Genomic DNA, 14,151 nt, shown 5'->3' on the forward strand with positions numbered 1-14,151 from the left:
GGAAATGCATTGGTAAAATTATCAAGTTCCGAATGACAAAAATCTCGAAAGAAAATAATAATAGTGACAATGCCCAATGCTGAAGTGACAATATAGCTACAAAGAGGACTGATTATACTGTCAGCCTTTCCTATTATGCCGACATAAAATAAATAAAAATAATAATAAATTTCACGGTTCGCGTGAGACTCGGCTGGAAGCCGAGTTTTCCGCATCCGCCGTGGGAACGCCACCACCCTCTAGGATCAAAGGCGCAGATGCAGCGCCTAAACGGTGGGAGGTGAGTAGATCAGACCCACCACCAAGTGGTCAAAGACCGAAATCCCATTAGCTGCATCCATGTTACCCTCGTGCCAGGCCACGAGTTCCCAATTAACTGTGGGTCGCAGCACGGCTGGAAAAATTCCTTCCGCTTCCAAGCACGACTTGAACCTGGTACCCTCTGTTTCTCAATCATGGTCTTAGACCATCCCACTATGCCTGCACTATGCCTGCACTATGCCCGGGACATGTATGTGTAAAATGTTACACGACGATCGCAAGGCACACGACGAAAGTGAAGGCGAGGATTTGTTCAGAACTGTTTGCTTGTTACATTCGTCAGTGAATCTACGTAACAATGGAATGGGGACTACTTGAAACTTATCTTATATGGACAAATAAAAGTGAAAGAAAGGGAAATAGAGGGCAACAAAAATTTGATTATAGTACAGTGCGGATCGGCTATAGGGTTGTCGGCTATAGTAATATACCTCTTATAGTGATCGTATTCTCAAATTCATTATCGTAAACCACCCCTTTCTATGCATATCGGATCGGCTATAGTAATAATCGGCTATAGTAATATATCGGCTATAATGATACGATTTCTTTGTCAAAATGATTTTATTGCATACATTTTTCATCGGCTATAGTGATGATCATAACAAATTACACGTCGTACATTGCGAGATCTGATCGCGGCCATCAGGAAGCGCTGGTACGACTATGATATCCCTCGGAGGAAATTCGAAATGTTTGGCGTTGGCTGGGCTTGTTGTTCCGGGGCATCCTCGAGCGAGAGCGGAGGCAGTAATGAGTACCAGCGCTAAAGCGCTACCGTGGTCTCCGCCGAGATGTTGGAGAAGGCATTCAGTTAACAGCGAAGACGATCACTTCAGGGACGCGGAGAAGCTTCTCCGTGACATACGACATCACGCGTCGATCGACCTGCCACTTGGAACGGTTTCAGCGGTGATGAGTCGAGCGATGGCGACCCAGACTGAGACTCTACTCCCACTGATCGATCCTGTAGATATTGTTGATATGTCGCTTGAATGTGTTGAAGTGTTTCTATTCCAAAAGAACACATTTGTTGAGCACAACTCCTTGAAAACTCATGTCAAAAAGTCACGAAGTTTTTGTTTCCGCAGGAAGTAGTTCTGCACTGCGCGTACTGCACAGTCGCATGCACAGCACGCTTCTAGCTTCTGCACGCTGCACTGGTTCGAATGACACCATACACGCATGTGTCAGGCATACCTAAGTATGCAGATCGCCTGTAGTAATATATCGCCTATAGTGATATTTTCACGAAAATCAAACACCAACGCTATAGCCGATCCGTACTGTACATGTATTCAGCGGGGGACAATTTCAGCAGGTAACAACATGCGCGTGTGAGGCTGGACCATGTACCTGTCCCAGAACCGGCCCGACCGCGGCATACTATACTGTGAAACATGGCATCAGCAAAACAAAGCATAAACAGATGGAAGGAAGTGTGAATGTGTAGCTAGATTAAAAACTGCTCTCTCCGAAACGCTTGTTTAATAACAATACTGAATAGTAGCAACAATTTCAAATTTGGACTTCACGGAGAATTTCAAAGTTTTAGGAAATTACAGTGCATTTCAAACCTATAGACGCGTAGGGTTTTTGAAATATTTCAAATTTGGCTGGAACTTTTTGAGAATAGTTTTCGGAATATTGCTCAGGACCGCTCCACAATTACTCTCATATAGTTTCTAAACGATTGGATAACAGACGCCCAATTTGGAAAAAATTATGCACAAAGTGATCACAGATTTTATGTGGTATAGATGCTGGCATAACGGTTTTTGCCTAGGTACGCGTCTATAGTTTTGAAATGGACTGTAGAGGCCACATGCCACGTACTGCTCTTTTCTCTCCGAAACTCAACACTGAGCATCTGGCTTGCAAGTGTTGAGTAGCAACAACATGAGTAAATAAACGATGAGGCGACAACAGTCTTAGAATGGCGATGAACGGAACGAGTTGAAGAGTCATTTTCACAAAGGCTGTATATTATGTTCAAAACGAGTGGATATGAAAGCGGTCAAGAACAGGGAAGGAGAAGCAAATGTGATATGGAAGAAATGATGAAAAAAGAATACTAGTTTTATAATTTTAGTCTTTCTCACTTGAGCCATTCAGATTCTCTGTGCAATCCGTAATGAGAAGGACTGAAAACGTTCGGATACTTTATGACAAGTGCCTCGTTTGACTGGATGTGTGTGTTTGCATGGATACTTGCGATCTAATACTTATCTTTTGGGGGGGGGGGGGGAAATAATTTTGAAAGATTTGGGAGAACTTCAAATTCAAGCATCAGTCGGGGAAGTGAACTGCCTGGAAAGAGAGAAAAAACGCCAGATCCACCAGCACTCGAACCCAGGACCTTGCTTGTCATGAGCAATGCTCTAACCACTGAGCTATGGGACCAGGCTGAACAAATTAATCACTGACTTTTACCTCTGGTACCGTAGTACGTTCCAGAAACTGACCGTGGTTGGTCCCATGGGGGAGGGAAGAAGACCCGAGTCACTTGAAGTTCCATCAGTATGTGTGGCATGTGTTGTGAGCTGTCTTTGGAGTGAAAAACTTGTCAGCGCCTTCTAGGTTCAGCCTGGTCCCATAGCTCGGTGGTTAGAGCATTGCTCATGACAAGCAAGGTCCCGGGTTCAAGCCCAGGTGGGTCTGGCTTTTTCTCTCTTTTCAGGCAGTTCATGTCCCCGACAGATGCTTTGAATAATAATAATAATAAAAATTCTTACCTTGTTACAGTCGTGGATAGTTACTTCATAACTCGTTTCCGCGTGATTTCTTCTGTTTTAATATAAAAATCATCATTATACAGTCAACTTCGCCAATACCGACAGAATTTCCATACCCAGAGCAAAGTACCATCCCACTGTAAAACATGAAATGAGACTTCGGGTATAACGGCACTTCGCAAAATAAGGACACCTTTTTGATGCCCCGCCGAGTGTCGTTACAAGCGAAGTTGACTGGAATAATAATAATAATTTTTTGTGCGTCATACACAGGTGCAACGGTTGGCTCACATCTCATTGCTGCCGGGGTCCCAACTGGAACCATTGGTATGATAGTCCTGCAGGCTATCCTGGGAACGGCAGTGCGTCCTACTTTCACATCACTCACCATGCAGACTGTCAGCGCTGACCTCACCCCCAGTCAAGTCAACAGCAGCACGAACTTCGTTGCCAATATGATGGTTGGCATGACTACCTATGCAGCTGTTCTTTACTCCATGAGTCCGGCGCTGGCACAGGAAGGTAAGCTTCCTCTCTTGTCAGTTTCCCAGTGTGTGAGAGTATGCTTATACCTCAAAGTACCGACAGAGCCTTGACTATACGGCCAGCGAAAGGAAAATCATTTGGCAATATGCAAAATGCAACTAATTTTGTCTGGTGTGATGACCACCATCTTTCAGCCTTCGCTGTGATGAGTCGAATGAACGTGGTGATGCCGCATAGAAGCTTTCGACAGTTTCGCTCCGTTTTTTTGTTTGTTCCGTGACCAGTCGTCTTGAAACGGTCGGTATGACGGACTTCACTGCTGATAGTATCTTCACAGCCTTGGAGACCTGCTTAATAGTCCATGGCTTGAATTTTTGTTCCTTTTTTGGCTTGAGCTTTGACTGCTTGATAGCGTTTGCCTCGGATACACGAGTAATCAAAGCTCTGAAAAATTCTTCAAAGTGGCACTTGGCAGTACGCATGGGGGCAGAGGGCACTTGGCAACACTGTGACAGTTCACGACAGGCATTTCCTTGTCGCAAGTGTTGTGTGTCACACGAACTTTATGGCTAGAAATATATTACGGTCTTTGTCCATCTCGTCTGTCTATCTGTCTTTCACTAACGTTTCCACGCAAACTTCACTACACAAACACACACACACACACAAACACACACACACACACCACTCTCTTGCATATGTTTCTCTGCAGCTGTCTTTTCTACCGTTCTAAGTGGTTTCACCAATCAAGAAAACGTTCTCATCCAGACGCACAACATGACACAGGATAATACAAGCACATTTGCCTTCGCTCCCAACGTGGCTACAAACGCTGAGTATCGTGTGTACGACTCAATGTGCTACGAGGCTACAACATCTGCTGATGTGTGCGGCTGGACAGCTTTCACTAGCCCACTTAATTTGAAGTGGGATACGTACGAGTTGCTCTTCTTCGACCAAACTACCGATATGACGCCCGTCAGCCAATACAAGTACCCCGTGATCGTCTTCAAATCCTACAGTAAGGCCTGCCACTATTCGCACAGTTGTGTGCTTGTATGTTGTCGTTGTTGTTGTTGTCACAGTTGTGTATGTTGTTGGTGTGTATGTTTTTGTAGTTATGTCACATTTGTGTGTTGTTGTGGTGTGATCATAGTTTATGACAACAAATGCTGAGCTAGGGGGCCGTTTGGGCAAAGCCTTTTCCAAAGATTCCGAAATTCATTCTGTGTGTGTGTGTGGATGTGTTTGTGTGTGTGTGTGTGTGTGTGTGTGTGTGTGTGTGTGTGTGTGTGTGTGTGTGTGTGTGTGTGTGTGTGTGTGTGTGTGTGTGTGTGTGTGTGTGCATGCATTTTCTTTTCGTTTAGATGTTGGTGTAGATCCAACCACCATAGCTCCTTCAAGCACTTCAGCACGAGGTGATTTGGCTTTTTAATTTAACAAATGTGTAAAATTTGCTTTTCTTCTGGCTGTTTCTCTACTCCGGATGGCTGTATCGAAATACGGGTGGTGGCAAATGAGAGCCAGTTTATCGTAGCAACATTGACCAGAAAATTGGGTGAAAGGGAGAAGGACAGAATGTTACGAGTTTTATGACTAACTGTCCACCAACATAACCAGATCTTATGCAGTCAGCGAGTGCAACAAAAAGGCACAAAACTGACAAGGAGTACTGAGACATTCGGCGACCTGACACCTAGCTCCAACACTTCTCCAAGGCGCAAACCAACAACCTTCCAACTTGGAAGGCTCATGTGTCGTGTGGAACTACTTGTTATTGTACATAACTAGTCCATCATACATGATAGTGGAGTTCAGTAGGATGTTGACGTTTCCTATGTCACAATTCCTCTTCGCTTAGCTTCACCTTTCTATGTTTATTACATAAACTTGAGCCTCCCAAGTTGGGTGGTCTGTTGCTTTGTGTCGTCGAGTTGTAGTAGGGCCGGTATGTCGAACAGTCTTACTAGTTTCGTCATCCAGTAACTTTTCGGCATTCTTTGTTGTCGTGATACGTAGCTCGAACCTGAGCCTTCCAAGTTGGAAGGTTGTTGGTTTGCGATTTACTTTAGCCGGTTGGCACCAAGCGGCGATATCAGCAAAACCAGCGAAATTAGCGAAATTAAATCTCTAGCACATAATATTGATTGATTTGTACTATTTTGTAGTATTTCGGAGAAAGCACCAGTGCATGTCACCATGAGTACATAATCACTCTCTTGCTATGGCCAACATGCTCACTTTGCAATCATGCAGGTAGTTTGTGCCACTGAGATCCCCCGCAGCCACCTTGGGATGGTTTTGTGGCGTGTTGCACAGTTCGTTTTGGGTGCTACACTGCTGGCAACTGAAATCCGACCCCCTGGGCGACGCGCCGCGCCGCCCAGGGGGTCGGATTTCAGTTGCCAGCACTGTATATCAAGTTAGTCAATGTGATGGTAGTAGTCTCGGACTCCATTTCCCAACAGTTCAAAGGCCCAGTTGCCAGGACCATAAAGTTGTGGAGTGGGCTATTTGCCTTACTTTTACGTGAAGCAGAATTTCGTCCAGTGACTGAATGGCACACCCTTGTAGCGGTGGTAAAAAGGGTTAACAAGAGTACATAACCTCAAGAGCGTGCACCTCTGTACATGGGGATCCGCGCGGCGGAATTCCAACTTTACGTCACATTCGTTGCGCTTGTACAACTCCCTGGTTCCAAAGCACCGCGGAATGTGGAGTGTTGTCCTCTGTGCCTCAGCGGCATGCTGACTGTAAATACTAAAGTTGGATTTCCGCCGCGCACTGTGCCTACAGCAGCCAGACCCCAGTTGCACACTTTTGGGGTTATGGATTCTTTTAATCAATAATTGCGCTGGTTCATGATGAGAAGCTTTCGCGATGCAGTCCACTTCTACAGCCCTGTATGGTCACATTTATGTTCATGTACTTTATAGTTGTTGTACTGATCATGTACTGGCTACAATCAATTTACAGAGCAGTTCGGGGCTATTTATACTCTCCATGGTGTGATGGTCGTGGGAGTAGCGACATTAAATCTCTTGCAAAAGTTGCTCACGTTTCAATACATGATGGAGTAACTGAGGGAGTGATTTTCTTTTGTTTTTCTTTCCGTTCAGCCGGAGCCTCTTATGGACCTGTCATGCCATCATCTCTGCTCGCTCTAGTTCTCCTGATCGTCGCCACACTCCATCTGTAAACGCTTGCCACCGTGTCCGCCCTGCAAGAACACAGGCAAGTTGCGATGGCATCACCATGGCTACAGTGGATCCAAGTCCAGAGCTAGCTGTCGTTGCACTGCCAAGGCCCGCTTCGTTTATCCTGGCGGCTTCCGCTGTGTACAAGTACTTTGACATGAGTAAAGCCATCTACTTGCTCTGTGGCCGACTTACATGGGTGGACGATATCTGCATTTGTTAGTTCACCGTACGCACATTCAAGTGCTGATAATTATGTCTTAGTTTTTTTTCACCAGCCTCTTTACGAATACTTCCCCTCTTCTAACTTTTCCTTGTGCTATTCCCGCCTGCACGTATAGCAACATAATTCATCTAGAATTCTCCAGCACATCCTTCTTCACTTGACAAGTATTAGCACGTGGATGTGAGTCCATTTGTTTTAAAAACGACTCTCCAATATGCATTCCAGTAACAAATGAGCACTTTGCGCTTCTCGATCGTTTACACCCTGGCTTGTGGGAGGTCTTGATCCATCTGCAATGTTGTGTTGTATACTTTTCTCACTGGTAATCTATGTTCCTTCCACTACATCAAGTGCAGAAATGCACCAAGAGCATTGTTGTTCCTGATAGCATAAATATACGTTGTTTTGCAGTTCATTGACTTTCAAGAAGTCACATATAGGCGAAATTGTGACTGTAGTATTTTCAGAAGGTCCATGGGCAATCCTGATGTTTCCGTGTGTGTGTGTGTGTGTGTGTGTGTGTGTGTGTGTGTGTGTGTGTGTGTGTGTGTGTGTGTCCAATGGTCCAATGGTGTGTGTGTGTGTGTGTGTGTGTGTGTGTGTGTGTGTGTTTGAAAGATTTCAAATAGTTGAACATCTTGACAATGTGTGTGTTCTCTGCTCTGGTGGAGGACGGTTTTACTTTTCCGGGCTTTGTTTCTGGCCTCCGTCCGTGCTTGTTCTCGCTGTTGTGGACGGCCTGGGGTGTCCCCAGCCGTCCAGGCCAACAGTGCCTGAGGTGGGGTATTCACCGACAGGAGACTTGGTCGGATAGTTACGATGCCGACACTCTCCTCGTCGCCCCCACCTCGGAGTCCTTCGCGAGGCTTTGCAAGCCCGCGAGTGGAGCAAACTACTGCACGAAGACGACAACTTGGAACGACTCTGAGCGTTGGCTCATGGAATGTTCGCTCTGTTGTGGAGAGTGATGGACCAGTTCTAGCGGCAGCCGTGAGAGGAATCGTTTCCGATGATAAGCCAGATCCATAGCTGCTGGAGATGGCTCTCTCGAACATGGTCCCGCTCGTCGTTCTATATTGTCGGCCCCGTAAGGGGACACGTGACCGTAATGGCAGTGTTTACCAGGACCAGGTGTGTGTGTGTGTGTCCAATGGTCCAATGGTGTGTGTGTGTGTGTGTGTGTGTGTGTGTGTGTGTGTGTGTGTGTGTGTGTGTGTGTGTGTGTGTGTGTGTGAGATTGCGGAAATGCAGCGAAGATGGAAGGCGGACATGTGAGAGACGCTCTGTGGTGTTTTTAAGACCAGCTTTTGTCGGCCAACTCCAGGTGTTCTCATTGGTCAGTTGACCTATTTGCCGGACAAACTGGGGTTGGCTGACCAAGGTGAGTTTTACCTGTAGTCTTTTTGTTGAGCAGTGTTTCTGCAGACAAGGAGTCGTAACTGGGGTATTTAAAAAAAAACATCTGCAGGCTTTCTGACAAAGCTGCATTATGCCCCTAAGCATAATTTTTGTCTAAACCGAAAGATTATGCCGACCTTACACGTTGGAATCCGTATATTATGCCGGAGCATAATTTTTTGACGAGATCCCAAGATTATGCCATTACCGGTATTATTATTATTATTATTATTATTATTATAGCAGTGGTACAGACACACCTGGCAATATGGCGGTAAACACACGCCTGCCCACACACGCTCTCTAGGCTGCAAAGTTCTGGCACAGAGCTCTCCTTCTCACCACCACCACCATCAGTTCGCGCCTGGCGCCTGGTCGATGCATGGCTGGCGGTATCCGGCATAGCAGGCTGGTACATCAAGTAGCGCATGGCACATAGATGATGACACAGCAACGACGATTGCGACGTACGTTTCGTCCCCGCTGGACTCATCAGGCAATCTTCTTCTTGGATGTCTTCATACGGAGCTTGACTCAGGAGAATGAAATTCAAGACACCACTGCAGCTGTACTTATGGTTGATAAATACGGTGGTACAGACACACCTGGCAATATGGCGGTAAACACACGCCTGCCCACACACGCTCTCTAGGCTGCAAAGTTCTGGCACAGAGCTCTCCTTCTCACCACCACCACCATCAGTTCGCGCCTGGCGCCTGGTCGATGCATGGCTGGCGGTATCCGGCATAGCAGGCTGGTACATCAAGTAGCGCATGGCACATAGATGATGACACAGCAACGACATAGCTCGATTGCGACGTACGTTTCGTCCCCGCTGGACTCATCAGGCAATCTTCTTCTTGGATGTCTTCATACGGAGCTTGACTCAGGAGAATGAAATTCAAGACACCACTGCAGCTGTACTTATGGTTGATAAATACGGTGGTACAGACACACCTGGCAATATGGCGGTAAACACACGCCTGCCCACACACGCTCTCTAGGCTGCAAAGTTCTGGCACAGAGCTCTCCTTCTCACCACCACCACCATCAGTTCGCGCCTGGCGCCTGGTCGATGCATGGCTGGCGGTATCCGGCATAGCAGGCTGGTACATCAAGTAGCGCATGGCACATAGATGATGACACAGCAACGACATAGCTCGATTGCGACGTACGTTTCGTCCCCGCTGGACTCATCAGGCAATCTTCTTCTTGGATGTCTTCATACGGAGCTTGACTCAGGAGAATGAAATTCAAGACACCACTGCAGCTGTACTTATGGTTGATAAATACGGTGGTACAGACACACCTGGCAATATGGCGGTAAACACACGCCTGCCCACACACGCTCTCTAGGCTGCAAAGTTCTGGCACAGAGCTCTCCTTCTCACCACCACCACCATCAGTTCGCGCCTGGCGCCTGGTCGATGCATGGCTGGCGGTATCCGGCATAGCAGGCTGGTACATCAAGTAGCGCATGGCACATAGATGATGACACAGCAACGACATAGCTCGACGTACGTTTCGTCCCCGCTGGACTCATCAGTCCTCAAGTACTTTCAACTGACTAGCATACCGTGCACGACAAAGAACAGAAAAACTAAAAGACCAAGACCAAAGTGGACGCTGTGATGAGGTAATGCCCTCATCGCCGTCTTTGCCGTTGCCTCCCCCAGAACCGCCACCTACATCTATCATCGGCGGTGCTGGGGCTGAGTCTGTGGTGTCGGTGGCACGTGCATATATGGATGAGGCAAGCACTGATTGTGAACAACGAGAAAGAAGGCTGAAGGGAACGGAATTCAACAAAGAAAGTAACACAATCAACATTCAAAGACCTAGACGATCAACGGCTAATTATTCAAGGAATTATTACAGTACTGGAGATCAAGCACCGGCGAGGACACTGGGAACACAAGATTTAACAATAACAACAACAACAACAACAACAACAACAACAACAACAACAACAACAACAACAACAACAACAACAACAACAACAACAACAACAACAACAACAACAACAACAACAACAACAACAACAACAACAACAACAACAACAACAACAACAACAACAACAACAACAACAACAACAACAACAACAACAACAACAACAACAACAACAACAACAACAACAACAACAACAACAACAACAACAACAACAACAACAACAACAACAACAACAACAACAACAACAACAACAACAACAACAACAACAACAACAACAACAACAACAACAACAACAACAACAACAACAACAACAACAACAACAACAACAACAACAACAACAACAACAACAACAACAACAACAACAACAACAACAACAACAACAACAACAACAACAACAACAACAACAACAACAACAACAACAACAACAACAACAACAACAACAACAACAACAACAACAACAACAACAACAACAACAACAACAACAACAACAACAACAACAACAACAACAACAACAACAACAACAACAACAACAACAACAACAACAACAACAACAACAACAACAACAACAACAACAACAACAACAACAACAACAACAACAACAACAACAACAACAACAACAACAACAACAACAACAACAACAACAACAACAACAACAACAACAACAACAACAACAACAACAACAACAACAACAACAACAACAACAACAACAACAACAACAACAACAACAACAACAACAACAACAACAACAACAACAACAACAACAACAACAACAACAACAACAACAACAACAACAACAACAACAACAACAACAACAACAACAACAACAACAACAACAACAACAACAACAACAACAACAACAACAACAACAACAACAACAACAACAACAACAACAACAACAACAACAACAACAACAACAACAACAACAACAACAACAACAACAACAACAACAACAACAACAACAACAACAACAACAACAACAACAACAACAACAACAACAACAACAACAACAACAACAACAACAACAACAACAACAACAACAACAACAACAACAACAACAACAACAACAACAACAACAACAACAACAACAACAACAACAACAACAACAACAACAACAACAACAACAACAACAACAACAACAACAACAACAACAACAACAACAACAACAACAACAACAACAACAACAACAACAACAACAACAACAACAACAACAACAACAACAACAACAACAACAACAACAACAACAACAACAACAACAACAACAACAACAACAACAACAACAACAACAACAACAACAACAACAACAACAACAACAACAACAACAACAACAACAACAACAACAACAACAACAACAACAACAACAACAACAACAACAACAACAACAACAACAACAACAACAACAACAACAACAACAACAACAACAACAACAACAACAACAACAACAACAACAACAACAACAACAACAACAACAACAACAACAACAACAACAACAACAACAACAACAACAACAACAACAACAACAACAACAACAACAACAACAACAACAACAACAACAACAACAACAACAACAACAACAACAACAACAACAACAACAACAACAACAACAACAACAACAACAACAACAACAACAACAACAACAACAACAACAACAACAACAACAACAACAACAACAACAACAACAACAACAACAACAACAACAACAACAACAACAACAACAACAACAACAACAACAACAACAACAACAACAACAACAACAACAACAACAACAACAACAACAACAACAACAACAACAACAACAACAACAACAACAACAACAACAACAACAACAACAACAACAACAACAACAACAACAACAACAACAACAACAACAACAACAACAACAACAACAACAACAACAACAACAACAACAACAACAACAACAACAACAACAACAACAACAACAACAACAACAACAACAACAACAATGGTAACAAGTTGCCATTCAAGATCAAAGGAGGAGTCAACGAACAGAGGTTAAACAACGTCAAACGAGCCGGGGACCGATCAGTGTTGATGAGGAGAGTGACACGGAGGACGACACTGAGGACGAGTTGGGAGATGAAACGGAGGACGAGGTTGCGGTTGTTGGAGACGAGGAATCAGATGGTGATTGTGATCGTAAGAAGTCTGCCGTTTTTCTTCACTTGTTGTCTCACCCTAAGTGTCTGCAGGTGTATGATGATTTTAGTCGGATTTCAGTTGCCAGCACTGTATATCAAGTTAGTCAATGTGATGGTAGTAGTCTCGGACTCCATTTCCCAACAGTTCAAACGCCCAGTTGCCAGGACCATAGGTGTATGATGATTTTAGTCGGATTTCAGTTGCCAGCACTGTATATCAAGTTAGTCAATGTGATGGTAGTAGTCTCGGACTCCATTTCCCAACAGTTCAAACGCCCAGTTGCCAGGACCATAAAGTTGTGGAGTGGGCTATTTGCCTTACTTTTACGTGAAGCAGAATTTCGTCCAGTGACTGAATGGCACACCCTTGTAGCGGTGGTAAAAAGGGTTAACAAGAGTCAAGAGCGTGCAACTCTGTACATGGGGATCCGCGCGGCGGAATTCCAACTTTACGTCACATTCGTTGCGCTTGTACAACTCCCTGGTTCCAAAGCACCGCGGAATGTGGAGTGTTGTCCTCTGTGCCTCAGCGGCATGCTGACTGTAAATACTAAAGTTGGATTTCCGCCGCGCACTGTGCCTACAGCAGCCAGACCCCAGTTGCACACTTTTGGGGTTATGGACTCTATTAATCAATAATTGCGCTGGTTCATGATGAGAAGCTTTCGCGATGCAGTCCACTTCTAGAGCCCTGTATGGTCTCTCTCTCGCTCTCGGATCTCTCTCTCTCTCTCTCTCTCTCTCTCTCTCTCTCTCTCTCTCTCTCTCTCTCTCTCTCTCTCTCTCTCTCTCTCTCTCTCTCTCTCTCTCTCTCTCTCTCTCTCTCTCTCTCTCTCTCTCTCTCTCTCTCTCTCTCTCTCTCTCTCTCTCTCTCTCTCTCTCTCTCTCTCTCTCTCTCTCTCTCTCTCTCTCTCTCTCTCTCTCTCTCTCTCTCTCTCTCTCTCTCTCTCTCTCTCTGTTTTTGGTGGACAAAAATATCTCTGGCGTTGATTGCTTTCTTGCTTCGACTTCTGCAGCGCCTTTGTTCTCGTACTCCCCTTTATGTAAAAGTGTTGTGCAGACCCTCCCTTAATATAGTCTGTCTCATTTTGTCCTGAGATGTTTTGATGCATAGTGATTAAGACGCTCATCATTCGCTCCCTTGTCACTGGACAGTTCTGTCCGTTTGGTTTTAGCGAATTCAAATAAAGAAAACAACAACAACAACTGTGGACGCCGTCCATGGCGTGCATCCTACAGTTCTGCTCAATGAAATCCAGTCGACTCACTCAAGTACGCGCCGGGCGTTGCGCAGCCATAGACCTGCGAAGTACACGTACATGTATACTAGTAGTAAGTGCTGGCAACTGAAATCCGACCCCCAGGGCGGCGCGGCACGCCGCCCTGGTGGTCGGATTTCAGTTGCCAACATGCACTGTAGCTAGTTGTGCGAACACTGCCACTGCACTGGCCTGCGAAATAATGCAAGGCGCAAACCACGGAGTCGTAAAACGGCTAGAACGTAGAAGAAAAAAATTATGTTGTGCTCTTCTCTAGTATTCTTTTTTGGGTTCGTCATTTTGCAGAATCGCAAAAGTATTCACACAACACCACTTGAACCAGTAAAGCCTAGGCAGGTAACATAATGACGTTGTTACATGTAGTATTCACACAACACCACTTGAACCAGTAAAGCCTAGGCA

General features: G+C 44.9%; 1 protein-coding gene across 1 annotated transcript in view; it reads left to right on the plus strand.

Annotated features, from left to right (window-relative positions):
- The window catches only part of LOC135821729 (uncharacterized), a 14,299-nt gene extending 7,000 nt beyond the window's left edge, over positions 1-7,299 (plus strand). Inside the window, exons 5-8 of the mRNA XM_065334729.1 lie at positions 3,330-3,578; positions 4,255-4,563; positions 4,910-4,960; positions 6,662-7,299. Coding sequence (XP_065190801.1) covers positions 3,330-3,578; positions 4,255-4,563; positions 4,910-4,960; positions 6,662-6,741 — 689 coding nt within the window. The 3' untranslated portion in view covers positions 6,742-7,299. The remainder of the gene's footprint in view (positions 1-3,329; positions 3,579-4,254; positions 4,564-4,909; positions 4,961-6,661) is intronic.
- The last annotated feature ends 6,852 nt before the right edge of the window (positions 7,300-14,151 follow it).

The sequence above is a fragment of the Sycon ciliatum genome, chromosome 7 (assembly GCF_964019385.1).
Source record: "Sycon ciliatum chromosome 7, ocSycCili1.1, whole genome shotgun sequence".
In the NCBI taxonomy this organism is placed as follows: Eukaryota; Metazoa; Porifera; class Calcarea; order Leucosolenida; family Sycettidae; genus Sycon; species Sycon ciliatum.